At 44.4% G+C, this 14,987-nt stretch overlaps 1 protein-coding gene across 1 annotated transcript in view; it reads right to left on the bottom strand.

Moving 5' to 3' along the window:
* LOC306916290 (uncharacterized protein) overlaps positions 1 to 12,603 on the bottom strand; it is a gene marked incomplete at its 3' end in the record, with an annotated part of 194,478 nt that extends 181,875 nt beyond the window's left edge. The window contains exons 1-2 of the mRNA XM_079494124.1: positions 12,500 to 12,603; positions 7,246 to 7,364 (exon numbers count right to left, since the gene is read on the bottom strand). Of these exons, the coding sequence (XP_079350250.1) occupies positions 7,246 to 7,364; positions 12,500 to 12,513 (133 nt within the window). The 5' untranslated portion in view covers positions 12,514 to 12,603. The remainder of the gene's footprint in view (positions 1 to 7,245; positions 7,365 to 12,499) is intronic.
* Between the last annotated feature and the right edge of the window lie 2,384 nt (positions 12,604 to 14,987).

The raw sequence follows: 14,987 nt of genomic DNA, 5'->3' as shown, positions 1-14,987 counted from the left end.
AATAATTATCTTTCACTCACAAAACACATTAACCCTAGCATGCCTATAAAAAGGACTCAATGAAGGAAGAGGATACACACACACACACACACACACACACACACACACACACACACACACACACACACACACAAGACGCCCTGAGGTCGCTTGCACACATCCGCCTGAGTGACGGCAGACTGCTGGGTGAGCGCTAGCGCTTTGGCATGCGGGGTCAGATCAACATATAGAATGAATTATGTACTGGCCATATATGGAGCGTATCTTGAGTGTATAGCCTACAGGGTTTGATGAGGTCAGATCAACATATGGAATGTCAGAACAGGAAGGACAGGTGGGGAGGGATCAACATATGTAATGTCAAAACAGGTAAACTCCATATATGGAGTTCTAAGGATTTGAGGTCAGATATAGAGTTGCTGGCTGGCTCCATATATGCAGATCTAGGTGATGATCCAGTCTTCTCCATGTATGGTTATCCAGGGTTAGTTGAGGTCAGTATCGTGATCTTCATATATGGAGATGGCCATATATGGTGGCGTGACGTGTCATGAGGCGTGACCATAAATGGAGGTGGGATGTCACAAGGTGTGACCATATATGGAGGAATGATCTCACAATGTGTGACCATATATGGAGGCGTGACACACTGACGGGAAATGCGCAATTTCATTTCATAGCCTATTTGCCGTCAATAATAATTGTTTATTGTGCCCCTCCCTATACACAGGTTTAATGTTTGTCTTGTCTAGACAAATTAAAAACGCCATTGTGTACACATTCAAATGTGTACAAATATTTTGAATATAGCAAGCTATCAAGTGATGCATTGTGAGCTTGTAGATCGGCTATTTTAAAATGGCCGAAATGTGTACAGGGTGAAGTGGTTACAATAATGTTTTGTAATGGGACCGTATATCACAGATTACTATGAACCGTCAGTCACGCCTCCATCATGGGTCGTGACATCACGCCTCGTGAAACGTCACGCCACCATATATGGCCGTCACCTAGATCTGCATATATGGAGCCAGCCAGCAACTCTACATCTGACCTCAAACCCTTGGATCTCCATATATGGAGCTGAACTGTTCCGACATTCCATATGTTGATCCTTCCCCATCCATCCTTCCTCTTCGATGTCTCCCTTTTGACTGATACCTGTCAGTCAAAAGGGCAGGCCCGTCCTCTAGACGGGCCTGCCCCAAAGTTATTTGTGCAGCCGCGCCCGGCGAAAACTAGAGTTCTCAACAGGCCCGAAAATTAAGGTCCGGCCCTACCTGGGCCCTCATCAAACCCTGTACAATCATGACAGTGCCCCCGCTGCCACCCTTAGATCTCCATATATGGAGCTGACCTGTCCTGCTCACCAAACCCTGTACACACAAGACACACTCCATATATGGGCGAGGTTGCTTCTCGCCCTCAGGCGTCTTACTGGTTCTAATGGGAATGTTACTTTCTCTTTATTCCTTCAAGTAATTGTCCTTTCCTGGCACCTTCAAATATAGAGACATCATTGTTGCTTTCAAGTTGATGACAGCACACACCTTCAGGTCATTTATTTGGTATTTTACCTCACTTCAAGTTGACAGCACTGAGGAAGACAGATTACTTAGGCTAGTTTAAAACATGGCCGTTGCCCTTACTGTCTGGGAGGTAATTAAACCGAAAAGGACACATTTCTCATGAACCAAAGACAAATATTAACAAGAGCTTGTGACTAAATAACCACATTGGAACACATGTTCTTTTTTAAACCCAAGTAATGGTTTTGGATATCCTATGTGTAGATAAGCTACGGTATTTTTTGTTTTAGGTATACACACTGTTAATGACTTGGTCAGTATAATATACTGACCAAAACTCCTGCTCCATCACAGCATCCATGACTTCCTAAGTTTTCTATTCATTTTCTTTTGTTCTTTTATTTCTCTTTTTCTTTATCTCCTGCCACTTATTCTTCCTCTTCCTCTTGTTCTTCTCTCTCTCTGGTGCTCCCTCCGTCACCTGTAGTGTCCCTTCTGGTTCTCTCTGCTCGCCCTGTTCCTGTCTCGTCTGCTCCCGGTCTCTTCCTGCACGTGCAGAAAATCAATCAATCAATCAATTAATGACACAGCACTCCAAAATGAAAAGGCTTCAGGTGCGGGTACAGACATTAGTTTAGACATACTATTGGTCCGACTGTCATTAGACCGACAACCTACTTCAAACCATAACATAACCCTAACCACAAGCACGGAGAAGCGCACTGTTGTTTCCACATGTCGGTCCGTTGGTGTGTCTAATCTGCGTGTGCATCCCGCCAGAAAAAAAAGAAAATAAGAACTGACCAAAAGCCACTATCCTTCCTCTCTTTTCATGTGTTATATAGTTACTATTGAGTCATGCCTGTAGTGTAGAGGGAGATGTTGGCCAGGGAGGTTATTTTCACTGGATTGGGTTTTTAAGGGTTAACTTCAAGCTACGCCAGTGGAATATTGTACAACAGATGTCCCCGTGTTAATTTATTAATACATTAATAATAATTCTTATTATTGTTGCAAGTCATGCAATTCAAGTTATTAAAGACATTAATGTGTGTGATGATGTGAGTGGTCATTTTTAAAGTGAGGTGACCAGAATTTGCCTCAACAATTGCGTTTTGGCTTAGATGTCTATATTGATTAACTGATGGGTGCACAAGTGACAAAAGTCCCCCATTGTATGATTGATTTTGATTCAAATGTAAGTAACCAAATGCACTCTAATATCCTATTCTAGTATCCCCAATATATTTACTTATTTACATTCTGTGACAGAGAGATCTGGTGTATAGGGGAAACATAGTTTGCCTAGAATAGACCCCTGGGGGACTCCGGTCAAACAAAGTATAATAGGGTTCAAGTGGTTAATGAAGATCAGTTTTACACAGTTTTCCAGCAATATGGAATGACATGAAAGTGTATTTGAGAAATACAAAAACATCTTTACATAATTATGAATAGCATTAACCACATGATCCCCAGCATGCCTATTCTGGGGGGCCGGGTAACATAAGCTAGTTCTTTATATGCATAAGCTAGTTCTTTACACGCACGCACGCACGCACACGCACAAAACCAGGATCAGCTGTCCCTCATTGGGCTTGTTTGGAGGTGGTCATCCTAGATTGTGTGTGTGTGTGTGTGTGTGTGTGTGTGTGTGTGTGTGTGTGTGTGTGTGTGTGTGTGTGTGTGTGTGTGTGTGTGTGTGTGTGTGTGTGTGTGTGTGTGTGTGTGTGTGTGTGTGTGTGTGTGTGTGTCGACTGACTGACTGACTGAGTGAGATAGAGAGAGCGCGAGCGAGAGAGAGACCTCTTGTTGCTGCGGCAATGTGGAGAGTTGCTCATGGGCGACCAGGAGTATGCCTGCGCGAAAACCATGTCATCCATCACAGAGGTGGACATGCTGGTGCTCTCTGAGGACAGAGAGGTGGACATGCTGGTGCTCTCTGAGGACAGAGAGGTGGACATGCCAGTGGTCTGTGAGGACAGAGAGTTAGACATGCCAGTGGTATGTGAGGACAGAGAGGTGGTCTGTGAGGACAGAGAGGTGGTCTGTGAGGACAGAGAGGTGGTATGTGAGGACAGAGAGGTGGTATGTGAGGACAGAGAGGTGGTCTGTGAGGACAGAGAGGTGGTCTGTGAGGACAGAGAGGTGGTCTGTGAGGACAGAGAGGTGGTCTGTGAGGACAGAGTGGTGGACGGGACGTGGATGAAACCCGGGTCCGCTCTGTGGGGTTTAGCTGGTGGACTGGGGGCGTCTGCCCTGTTGGCACTGGATTTGGACAGACAGACTTTAACCAGACCACTCAGCCGTGTGTTGCGTGGGGTCTCCCGCCTCTTGATGGCCGACATGATGGCCTCTTCCTCGGCTACCACGTACACCCGCTTCTGTCCCCTGGTCACCGCCGTGTACACGTGCTTCCAGGTCTGGGCACGGCTGTTTCCCAGCACGTACACTATCGTCTCAATCTCTGAACCCTGATTGGATCAGTATCAGTGGTCAGAAATTGTGTCAGTTTTATTATTATTATTTGTGTATTTATTTTTGTAATTAAAAGTGAAGAGGGCAGTGTGTGAGAGTGTGCCCTTTCCTCTATACAGAAAGAGTTTAACTGGTAGAAAAAGAAGTTCATTCCACAAAGGACGTTTAATTTTAATTATTTATATTATATGTGTTCATGCTCTAAGTGCTCTAAGTGAAAAGGGCACCAGCATATAGAATAATGTAAAATGTAACTAGAAAAGAGAGTTCCTCTGAGCACAGGTGTCCGTCAGCCCAGGCATTTTGGAATGCAGTTCATATCCAGTTGGAATGCAATCTAAAAACCTGACCTGCGCACAAAATCATGATCACATGACCACAGCGAAAATATGTACCTATGTGTGTCGCTAGGAGTAGCAGCAAAGTGTGTTTGAAAAAAAACAAACAAAAAAAAACACGATAGTAGTCGTCATCATCCAAGGAATCCAGGGGACAATAATGTTGACTGTACAACCTAACAGTGTCCCCAGGGGGTCCCCGGAACATTCAGACCACCAGGAACGTGCCCAGAGGGCAGGCCCTGTTCCGGCGAGCCGCCCCACGTCCGAAACGGTCGAGAAATGACAGAGTTACCGTGTGGGGGCCCACGGGGGTCCCTGGAACATCCAGGGCCCCAGGAATGCGGCCAGGGGGCAGGCCCGGTTCCGGCGAGCCGCCCCTCGTCCGAAACGGTCGAGAAATGACAGTTACCTTATGGGGGTCCCCGGGGGGTCCCTGTGGTCCCCGGAAAATCCAGTCCATGAGGTATGTGCTAGAGACCTGCAAGCCCGTCGGGACCCGACGGGGCCCGGGCCGTCTCTGTCCCTGACCAACGGGCCGTGGGCCGTTATATTAATTTTCCGATGTGAATTTCACCCAGACTGGACTTGCTTCAGCAGCGCGGCAGCATGCTGCTGTCTGCTCCATAGTGACGTGACAATAACCCCCCCCCCCCCCCCCCCACACACACACACAAGCACACTCAAATCTGGTAAAAACTATAAAGACTTTGAAACAACGTTTTACATTCTCTCACACACGCACACACACACACACACACAAACACACACGCACACACAAACACACACACCGAGTAGGCTACCGCTCTAGGCTCTCCTCTGACAGAACTGACGTTTTAGGAGATCCGCAGTCCGCAATAAAAACAATTTAAATACAGCGGGAGCATTATTACCACACTAAACAAAGTTGGATTTGTACAGTGCAGATACAAAACGTAAGTGTTCTTATTATTGTGGGTCTGGGTTTTATAATGCAGCGTGAGTCCGCGATAGCCGATCTACAAGCTCACATAAAACTATAATTAAGTAGGATACTTTTTAGTGTGATGTCTGTTATGACTTCTTGTTCTTAATGTGGGTTTATCAGAGTGCCGAGTGGCTGCTGCTACTGCGTCCGTGCACCAATAGAGCGACCACGGCGGCGCGCATGCTAGAAATAATAAATAAAAATATGTCGGGCTTCGGGCCGGGCTCTGGCCGTTTCTGGGCTTTACCAACGGGCTTAGGGCCGGGCCTTAACTCCACGGGCCCGGGTCGGGCCAGGGCCTATATTTTAGGCCCGTGCTGGGCTCTAGTATGTGCCCAGGGGGCTGGCCCGGTTCCGGCGAGCCGCCCCGCGTCCGAAACGGTCGAGAAATATCAGTTACTGTGTGAGGGTCGCCGGGTGTCCCTGGAACATCAAGACCCCCAGGAATGCGGCCAGGGGGCTGGCCCGGTTACGGCGAGCCGCCCCACGTCCAAAACAGTGGAGAAATGACCAACCAAGCTATTTTCATGCTTGGACAGACAGACAGACAGACAGACAGACAGACAGACCACATAGCTGTGTATAGTGGTTGCACCAAAAAAAAGGCAAATAGGTTTAGGGATAAGGGGTCCCTGTGTCCCTGGCTGTGTCCGAGCACGGAAATAGCGTTGTAGCGATTGTTCACCACCAAGTGGCACTGTTGTGCAGCCTAACACACGAAAATAGTGCCCAAAGTGCCTTATTATAGCACAGATTAGAAAGATTTGGGGCATAGGTTCTTCCTTGTCCTACTGAGAGAATGCATGCAAAGTTTCAAACCGATTGGTCCAACAACCTTGCAGTGATAAGCTGCTCACAGAATGACTGACTGGATGGACAGAAGTGAAAACATAGTCTCCCACCTGACGGAAACAATCACCAATAATTTAAAAGAGTGCACTGCGCTATGAGTACAATAGTATGATATAATAATGGTGTGAGGATACCTGGAAAGTATGTATAGTTCTGGCCCAGGTGTGCTGCAGTCTGCATTCTCTCATAAGTTCTTTGAACTCCACTTTAATGGACTTCCCATGTCCATCGTCAAGGCTGAGATACCTCTTGCATGAAGAGATATTGACAGTAGATGAAGTTTCTAATGATGAATCGTCATCAGAAACTTCTTCTGTCACATCCTGCCAAAGAAACACAGGTATGGTTCAAAATAAATGTGTTAGTTTTGTTACAACCTTGGCCTAAATGACCAGACAGTCAGAAAACTACATACTAGATTTTCAGGCCGATACGTGACCTCAAACCTAGTCCTATGGTGCGCTGATAAGAGCACTGTCACTGTCTAAGAGCACCCATGGGTGATTTTACAGTTTTTTTCAGTGAGCTCTTTTCAGACGATAAATGCAACGTGTCTTGAATAGGTCAGATATAACGGAAAAGGCTGGCAACGTGGCAAGTGGAGAACAGGGGTTGAAATAAATCTGGCATTCAATGAGTTAACCCAATCTGTGCCAAGAACGTTTGGTTACGTCTTAAGCAGTAAAACCCCCTGTGCCAAGACGTAAAGTTACGTTATTTAATTTTTTCTGACGTGCACGCGATGTGCACATGGATGCGCCCACGGTTATTCATTCTTTCATTTGTCCCATATCACTGGCACATGGCCAACGTTTCTATTGTAACAGGTGGCATGGATATTGTTTACAACAGGTGATTAACCACTTTAATCATACACATTGGCTATTTGAAAATAGCCGATCTACAAGCTCTGAGGCTCACACAAAATGTTTTCAGATAGGGGTCAGCGGCCAAATACATGTAATTTTGTAGCTCCGTGACATGGAAAAGTCTGAGAACCACTGACAGAAACATATGTATTTTTTTCAAAAATACCTATGTTCTTAATGGGTTAATGGAAGGAAGAGCACATGCAACTTACTGAGATGTGGGTGGTCTTCAGCTTCCTGTTTAATAGAAATGTCTTCAGGTTCCTGTTTAATAGAAACGTCCCTGGCTGAGTCTGGAGAGTTCATCTTCACCTGCAGTCTGGACTCCGGTCTGAAATCAAGTGAATAAGGAAGGACTTTAATAACTGCAGACCTAGACCTAGTCCGGCAACCGGGGGTGTGGAGAGGGAAATGTGTTACAGGGTTGTTTTGATTGGCCTAAAATATTGCCTATATACTTACATAAATTAATGAATCCACTTGCTGAACAGCTGTCGGTATTGAGCAATTTCTTTCATAAGGGTTTATATGGTAAGACCCCTATTCTATGTGCCTTAATTTACAGGCCCCCAAAACGTATGACCGGATTCCTAGAGGAATTTTCTGAGTTTCTCTCAATTATTATGGCCAAGCACGGTAGAGTAATCTTGACGGGGGACTACAATACCCACGTCTGCTGCCCTTCCTCCACTTTTGTAACTGATTTTATTGACCTTTATGAAGCTTTTAACCTGACACAGCATGTTAATGGTCCCACCCATAAATTAGGACACACCCTCGATTTGGTGCTCACTCATGGTGTTTCTCTGGTCAAATTAGATATTTTAGAATTCCCTCCCTCTGACCACAAAGCTGTTTTCTTTCACACTATGCTCCCTCCTCCGGACCTCCTGCCACGTACATCCTCCCGGTCCCGGACTTTTAACTCAAACTCCAGTCATCATTTCCGTCAGGCTTTCCCAGCCACCCCAGCCAACTCCACTTTGCTCCCACCACGATCGGTTGATGATCTAGTCGAAGATTTTAACAGCACATGCTCCCTTATCCTCGACTCCATTGCACCTTTAAAAACAAAGTACTCCAAGCCTAAAGCCATGCTCTGGCTAAATGACCACACCAGGGATATCAAGAGACAATGCAGGAAGGCCGAAAGAAATTGGAAGAAATACAGACTCACCTCCACCCTAGACCATCTCAGGGAACTGATGCTCAGCTATCAATCCGCAGTGAAGGATGCGAGAAGTAGTTATTTCTCCAAACTCATCACCTCACACTCCCATAATTCCAAAATACTATTCAAAGCGATTGACTCAGTTATTAGCCCTATGCCCAGTGAGCCTCTGGAGGCTTCCCCTGAAAAGTGTGAGGAATTCCTCCATTTTTTTTATTAACAAGGTGCAACATATAAGACAAAATCTCCCTCCAGTACACAGAGCCCCAGATAATTGTCCACCACTTCCTTCACACCTCACCTCATTTCAACCAATTTCACTAACAACACTCCTAGAGACAATATCACACATGAAATCATCCTCATGCTCACTAGATTCCATCCCCACCTCTTTCCTGAAAGAGGTCCTGGACACAGTTGGTCCCTCCATCCTAGAGATTCTAAACAGCTCCCTAGCCACTGGCGTTTTCCCAAAGTCCCTTAAAAGTGCCCTGGTACAGCCCATACTGAAAAAGCCTTCCCTTGACCCCCTCATTTTAAACCATTTTAGACCCATTTCTAAACTTTCTTTTTTATCCAAGGTTTTAGAGAAAGTAGTTTCCAATCAATTAATTTCCTACTTGAATTTTAACAGTGTCTTTGAGAAATTTCAATCTGGCTTCCGCACCCTCCATAGTACTGAAACAACACTTTTAAAGGTCACTAACGACCTGCTCCTCGCCGCCGACTCTGGGGACTGCTCTGTTTTATTCCTTCTGGACTTAAGCTCCGCCTTTGACACCGTAGACCACTCAATTTTAATTGATAGACTAGAACACTGGGTGGGGATCAATGAGGTGGCACTGGACTGGCTGAGGTCTTACCTCACAGGTAGGAGTGTCTCCGTCACCATTGGTGAGGCTTCCTCCTCTCGAGCCCCTTTCACGTGTGGGGTCCCACAGGGATCTATCCTAGGGCCACTACTTTTCAGTTTATATATGCTTCCCATCGGTAACATAATTCGCACCCATGATATTCATTTCCACTGCTACGCGGACGACACCCAGCTCTATATGCCATTAAAACCAGGTCCAGGAAATATGTCACGCATACTGGCCTGCCTATCAGACATCAAAGACTGGATGACACAGAACTTTCTCCAACTAAATCAGTCAAAAACAGAGATTATATTATTCGGCCCCCCTAGTTTAACCCTTCCACTACACGCACAACTTGGTTCCCTCTCCACTAATATCACTCCTGCAGCCCGTAACCTGGGGGTGATTTTCGACTCAGACCTCTTGTTCAAAAAACAGGTAACAACAGTCGTCCAATCCTGCTACTTCCGGTTAAGGAACATATCCAAAATCAAGCCATTCCTCTCAGCCCCGGATCTCGAAACTGTTATTCACGCTCTCATATCATCTCGTCTTGACTATTGCAATTCCATCTACTCTGGCCTTCCGAAGAAAATCACATCCCGTTTACAATTAATACAAAACTCTGCTGCTCGACTACTGACAAATACAAAGAAACGGGACCATATAACACCAATACTAGCAGATCTGCACTGGCTGCCGGTGAGCGCCAGATGTGACTTCAAGATCCTACTCATCACGTTCAAAGCCCTAAATGGGTTAGCCCCTAGTTACATCCGGGATATGCTATCCCTCCCTGAATCCGGGCGCACCCTCAGATCCTCGGATAAGGCCCTTCTGGCTGTCCCTCGCACTAACTTAGTTACCCGGGGTGACCGGGCTTTTGCCGCTCGGGCACCCAGAATGTGGAACGCACTGCCAGTGCACATTAGGGTAGCACCATCCGTCCCGTTATTCAAGTCACGCCTGAAAACCCACCTCTATACTGAGTGTTTTTTAACTATTTAATAGCCAGTTGTACATACATCCTTGTTTTGTGTGCCATTATCATGTTGTTATTGTGTGTTTTTTGCTGTTGTAATCTTGCTCTGTGCAGCACTTTGGAACTATGTTTTGAAAAGCGCTATACAAATAAAGTTCATATCATATCATATCATATCATATCATATCATATGTGACCATACGGAAAAGATGTCGGGGGTTTCATGATACTGAATCCATTCCAAGCATTCATTTTGCACGAAAAAACACTCCTTGGGCTAAAAACGGCCATAGCCGTCATCACAAATGTGATAAGGTCAGGTCAGCGCATTTTGGGCACATTTGGGCAAGTGGCTATGACCGTTTTTAGCCCATGGACTCATGGAGTGTTTTTTGTGCATGGATTGGATTCAGAATCATTAAAACCCCCTAATTTGAAATGAAATAATTAAAATTTGAAAATCTTGCCTTATAGGCCTATTGGTTGTTAATGGTATGGTCACATATATCCCCCTATAAAAAAAATGCTCAATACAAGTACAACCAATGAATCTATTTGGAAACACTTTGGTTTCAAGGAGTGTGGTGAGGAACAACAAACCAATACCGTGATAAGATTTGTTACAATGGTGTGTGTTGTGGTTAGGGTTACATTTCAATGGTGTGTGTTATTTCGGGTGTGTGCACAACACAATATGACATTAACCATTGTTACAATGGTGTGTGCACCACAACACAATAGGACATTAACCATTGTTACAATGGTGTGTGCACCACAACACAATAGGACATTAACCATTGTTACAATGGTGTGTGCACCACAACACAATAGGACATTAATCAAAGTCGACTTTTCAAAGTTGATTTCATTGACACAAGTCAACTCCCACCATGAGGAGTCAAGTCGAAAAAAATAATAAATAAATACATAAATACATAAATACATAAATACATAAGATTGACTAAGATGTATAGTGTTAACATTACAGTGGACAGAGTATAAATGCTGCTCATTTACAAACTACGTTTGCACCTTTGACAAACTGCAGCTTGAAAAGGCCTTCAGCTCAGCTCTGCACTCGGTAGAATCTGCACCTGGCTCGCTGATAACAAACTATCATTACACCTGGGAAAAACCGCATGCATTCTCTTTGGATCAAATAGCAATTAGTAGTAATTACTATAGGTTCCATCCTGGAGGCACATCTTTCCTGTGATAAAATGGCCACCAACGTAATCAAAAAAGTCAACCAAAGAACAAGATTCCTGTAAAGCAGCGGTTCCCACACCTTTTTGGCCATGCACCCCCTGTTAGTGCCCGACCTAGCTGACGCACCCCTACATGGAAATATAAATTGAATAAGCTATAAAGAGACATATATTTCCTATTTATCCACATATATGCACATATATGAACCTGAATATGGCATATATATGCAGCATAGGCCATATTCTGTATATACTTGCCCTATATGGGCATAATATGTTAATATATTTAAAATAAAACTATAGCACCACCATTAGCCTTTTCATGTCGCGCGCCCCCTAGAAGGCGCTCGTGCACCACAAGGGGTGCGCGCACCACAGTTTGGGAACCACTGCTGTAAAGGATCTCCTCACTGGTCAACAAAAACACCTTGAAGACCCTAACAGGGTAACAGACCCAAACCTCGTACAAGGTTTTTAGACTGCATGCACCTCTTGGTACCACGTAGCACCTCAAAGGCCCTTAAAACAAGGCTACAGACTTCCCAAAACAAACTGGTCAGGCTAACTACTTGGCCTCCCGGAACCCACCTCACCCCTTCCCATTTTCATAGACTGCCGCTGGAATTTCGCTCCTTTGCCACTAAAATGTGTAACGCCCTACCAACAGCCATTAAGAAATGTGAATCCCTAGACAAAACCGCTCTCAAAGAGCACCTACGGGCTAACTTGACATTCGAAACTGGCCTCTGTAAAAAGAAAAGTCAAATTCACCCCCCCTTTTTTCATACATCTTTAAATGTTCTGATGAATTGTAAACAAGTCTTACTTAGTGCTTTTCATTGTTTTGTCCTTAAATAAGCAGTTTTTGTATTATTGACCTGTGCATTTGTTTGAAATGTACATACTGTGAATACAATGTTCAATCAATCTAACTCTCTCTCTCTCTCTCTCTCTCTCAGCAGAACAGGCAGACAACGAGCCAGCTCCCTTTGGAGGAGCGAGTTACAATATTATTACTGCTGCTAGTATTAACTAACCTTACTCCGCCAGATGGGGCAGCAGAGAGCAGGAGGGGGGAACCCAGTGTACTCTCTGCTGCCCCATCTGGCGGAGTCAGGTTAAGTATTAACTAGCTTGTTTAGGAACACATTCATAACAAACAAGCAGAGAGAAATACTCGTCATGTTAAAAGATGAATCAATAATATAAAAGATAAATGTAGTAAAAACATGGTGAATCAGTTCATACCTGCTGTGTTTCATGGTTGAGCTGCTTAACGACGACACTGTTTTCAAACGAAACCTTTTAGTTTTCTTAGTATATTAATTAAAGTGTCTTCAAACAGTCACACCGACACTCATACCGTTGTGCACATGCGCACTCTAGCGCAGCTGCTGCTGGACGCGTGCACACTAGGGGGAGCCATTGTACAGTGTAATTCAGTTACTCCATTGGCCCAGGCCAGAATTTTTCAGAGACACACGGGGACTACAAATTTCACGCCCCCAAATGAGACAGGGCCCCACTTCTGGTCCGTTTCAACTGTGTACTGCAGCTGCCAATGCAATCCCTATGAGAGGCATCATGAAATACCCTAATTTCACTGGTTGTCTCCACCAGGCCGAAGGCATGGGGAGAGAGTATGTTTTGCACTCCGTCCGTGTGTGTGTGTGTGTGTCCGTGTGTGTGTGTGTCCTTCCGTCCGTCTGTTACCAGCTAATCTCCGGCACCGTTAACCAGGTCGATGCCAAACTTTGCACACACACTCCCTGGATGCCAACGATGAACCTCTGCCCCACATTTCCCAGAACGGCCTGTTATAGCGCCACCAGGAGGCCGCTTTGTGCAAAACAAGTTTTTGGACAGTACACCTACAGATTTTGTCCAAACATTACACAAATTGGTACACAGTCTCTCTAGAGCCATTCAACGAAACAGGTCTTTCAGATTTCTCAGACTCCATCCTGATTGGCTAAGATTGGCTTCCAAAGTTCGCAGGAGTGCTCAGTTTCAAACAAAATGCTGCAAATCATGAACACATCGTGTGATTTCCGTGAAATTGTGCACGCACATTCCCACTAGGCCGAGGAAGAAATGCCACATGAACATTTTCAACTCAGCCTCATGGTGGCGCTATAACTGGCCGAAAAGTGTTTTTACCTCTAACTGCATGGATCTGTGGATAACTTTGTACAGTATGCCAACTCCCTAGAGGCCAAGGAAAAACCTTTGCCTGGAATTTTTCACATCTGCTCTTTATAGCGCCACCAGGAGGCCGACATATGTAAAACACATTTTCTAATATTACTCCTTCAGATTTTATCCAAATTTCACGCAAATCAGTACACATGTTCTCCATAGTCATGTGATCAAGACGGGTTTGTTTGATTTCTCATAATCCACCTTCATTGGCTACGATTGGCTTCTAAACTTTTCAGGAGTAGCCCGCTTTGTACCCGTTTTGTACAAATCGCCACAACTACTCAACGCAGCGTCCGATTGCGGTGAAACTGTGCATGCATATTCCCACTAGGCTGAGGAAGAAATGCCACTTGACAGTTTTCGAATCAGCCTCATGGTGGCGCTACAACAGGCCAAGCCGCGTCTCACACACACACACACACACACACACACACACACACGTTTATATATTACTCCTACACATTTTGCCAAACATCACACACACTGGTGGAGACTTGTGCCCGGAAGGGCACTTTTTCTAGTTCATTACTGAGGCTATAGCGATTTTTTTTGTGTTCTAATAAAGTGTCCCATATGTTTGATTTGTCCTTTTCAATGTCACATACCTGCCATCTCAATATACATCCTACAATGTACTATAATATTATATACTCCATCAGTTTATGAAAAGTGCTAGCATTGTAAATCTCACGTCAAAGTGGTCGCACGGTATATACGTCACGGTTGCATCCGTTGAGGTTTTCAATACCCAGATATGTTGTATTTCGTTTTATATGCTATGTATTTGTTGAAAATGATCTAAACAGCTTCTTGCAAGACTATTATTAATACTCATCTGGAGAATTCACTAGGTAGTTGAAAATGTCAGGATGTCACTCCTCCATTTAGCTGGGTTATTTTCCCATGTTCAAAATATAGACATGAATAACAAAGTCAGTCGGGATCGGGATGTATATTGAGAATTCCACTCTTCAAAGTCGGCGCTCGTAGCCTCGTAAAGGCAGTGACGTCCCTTAACACATTGAGAGCCCACGCAAAACTGCCCAAAAATCACTTTCACCTAGAAAATCCATTCACATTTTTTATAATTCAGCTGACTGTGGAGACACATGCTGGAACTTTTTACTTTGAAATTAGTTAATAAAGTTATTTAATTTAAACGCCAAATGCATTCTCAATGGCGAAAACACAAACTTTGGCACCACGTATTAAAAAAAATAATTGTTTTGATTTCTTTTCAAAGACGTCCACAGACGTCTTGGGCTCTGCCCGTGCGGTAATACCAAAGACGTCCACAGACGTCTTGGGCACAAAATAAGCGACAGGTTCTCTGTCTGCTGTCTCCCCTCTGCTCCGTTAACATTATGGGTAACTCATTCAAGTGGTAAATTAAATGTGAAATACATCCTCTATTGAGAAAACAATATATGTTGACAAAGACATTTCATACATTTGGAAACATATTTTTTATTCAAATCAATATAGTCTTCAGTTCATTTCATATTATTTTAAAAGTAGGCTAACTACAGTTGAA

This window comes from Electrona antarctica, assembly GCF_951216825.1.
Source record: "Electrona antarctica genome assembly, chromosome: 23".
Lineage (NCBI taxonomy): Eukaryota > Metazoa > Chordata > Actinopteri > Myctophiformes > Myctophidae > Electrona > Electrona antarctica.
The sequence above is the reverse complement of the archived record's forward strand: the minus strand, read 5'-3'. Positions and strand labels throughout refer to the sequence as shown.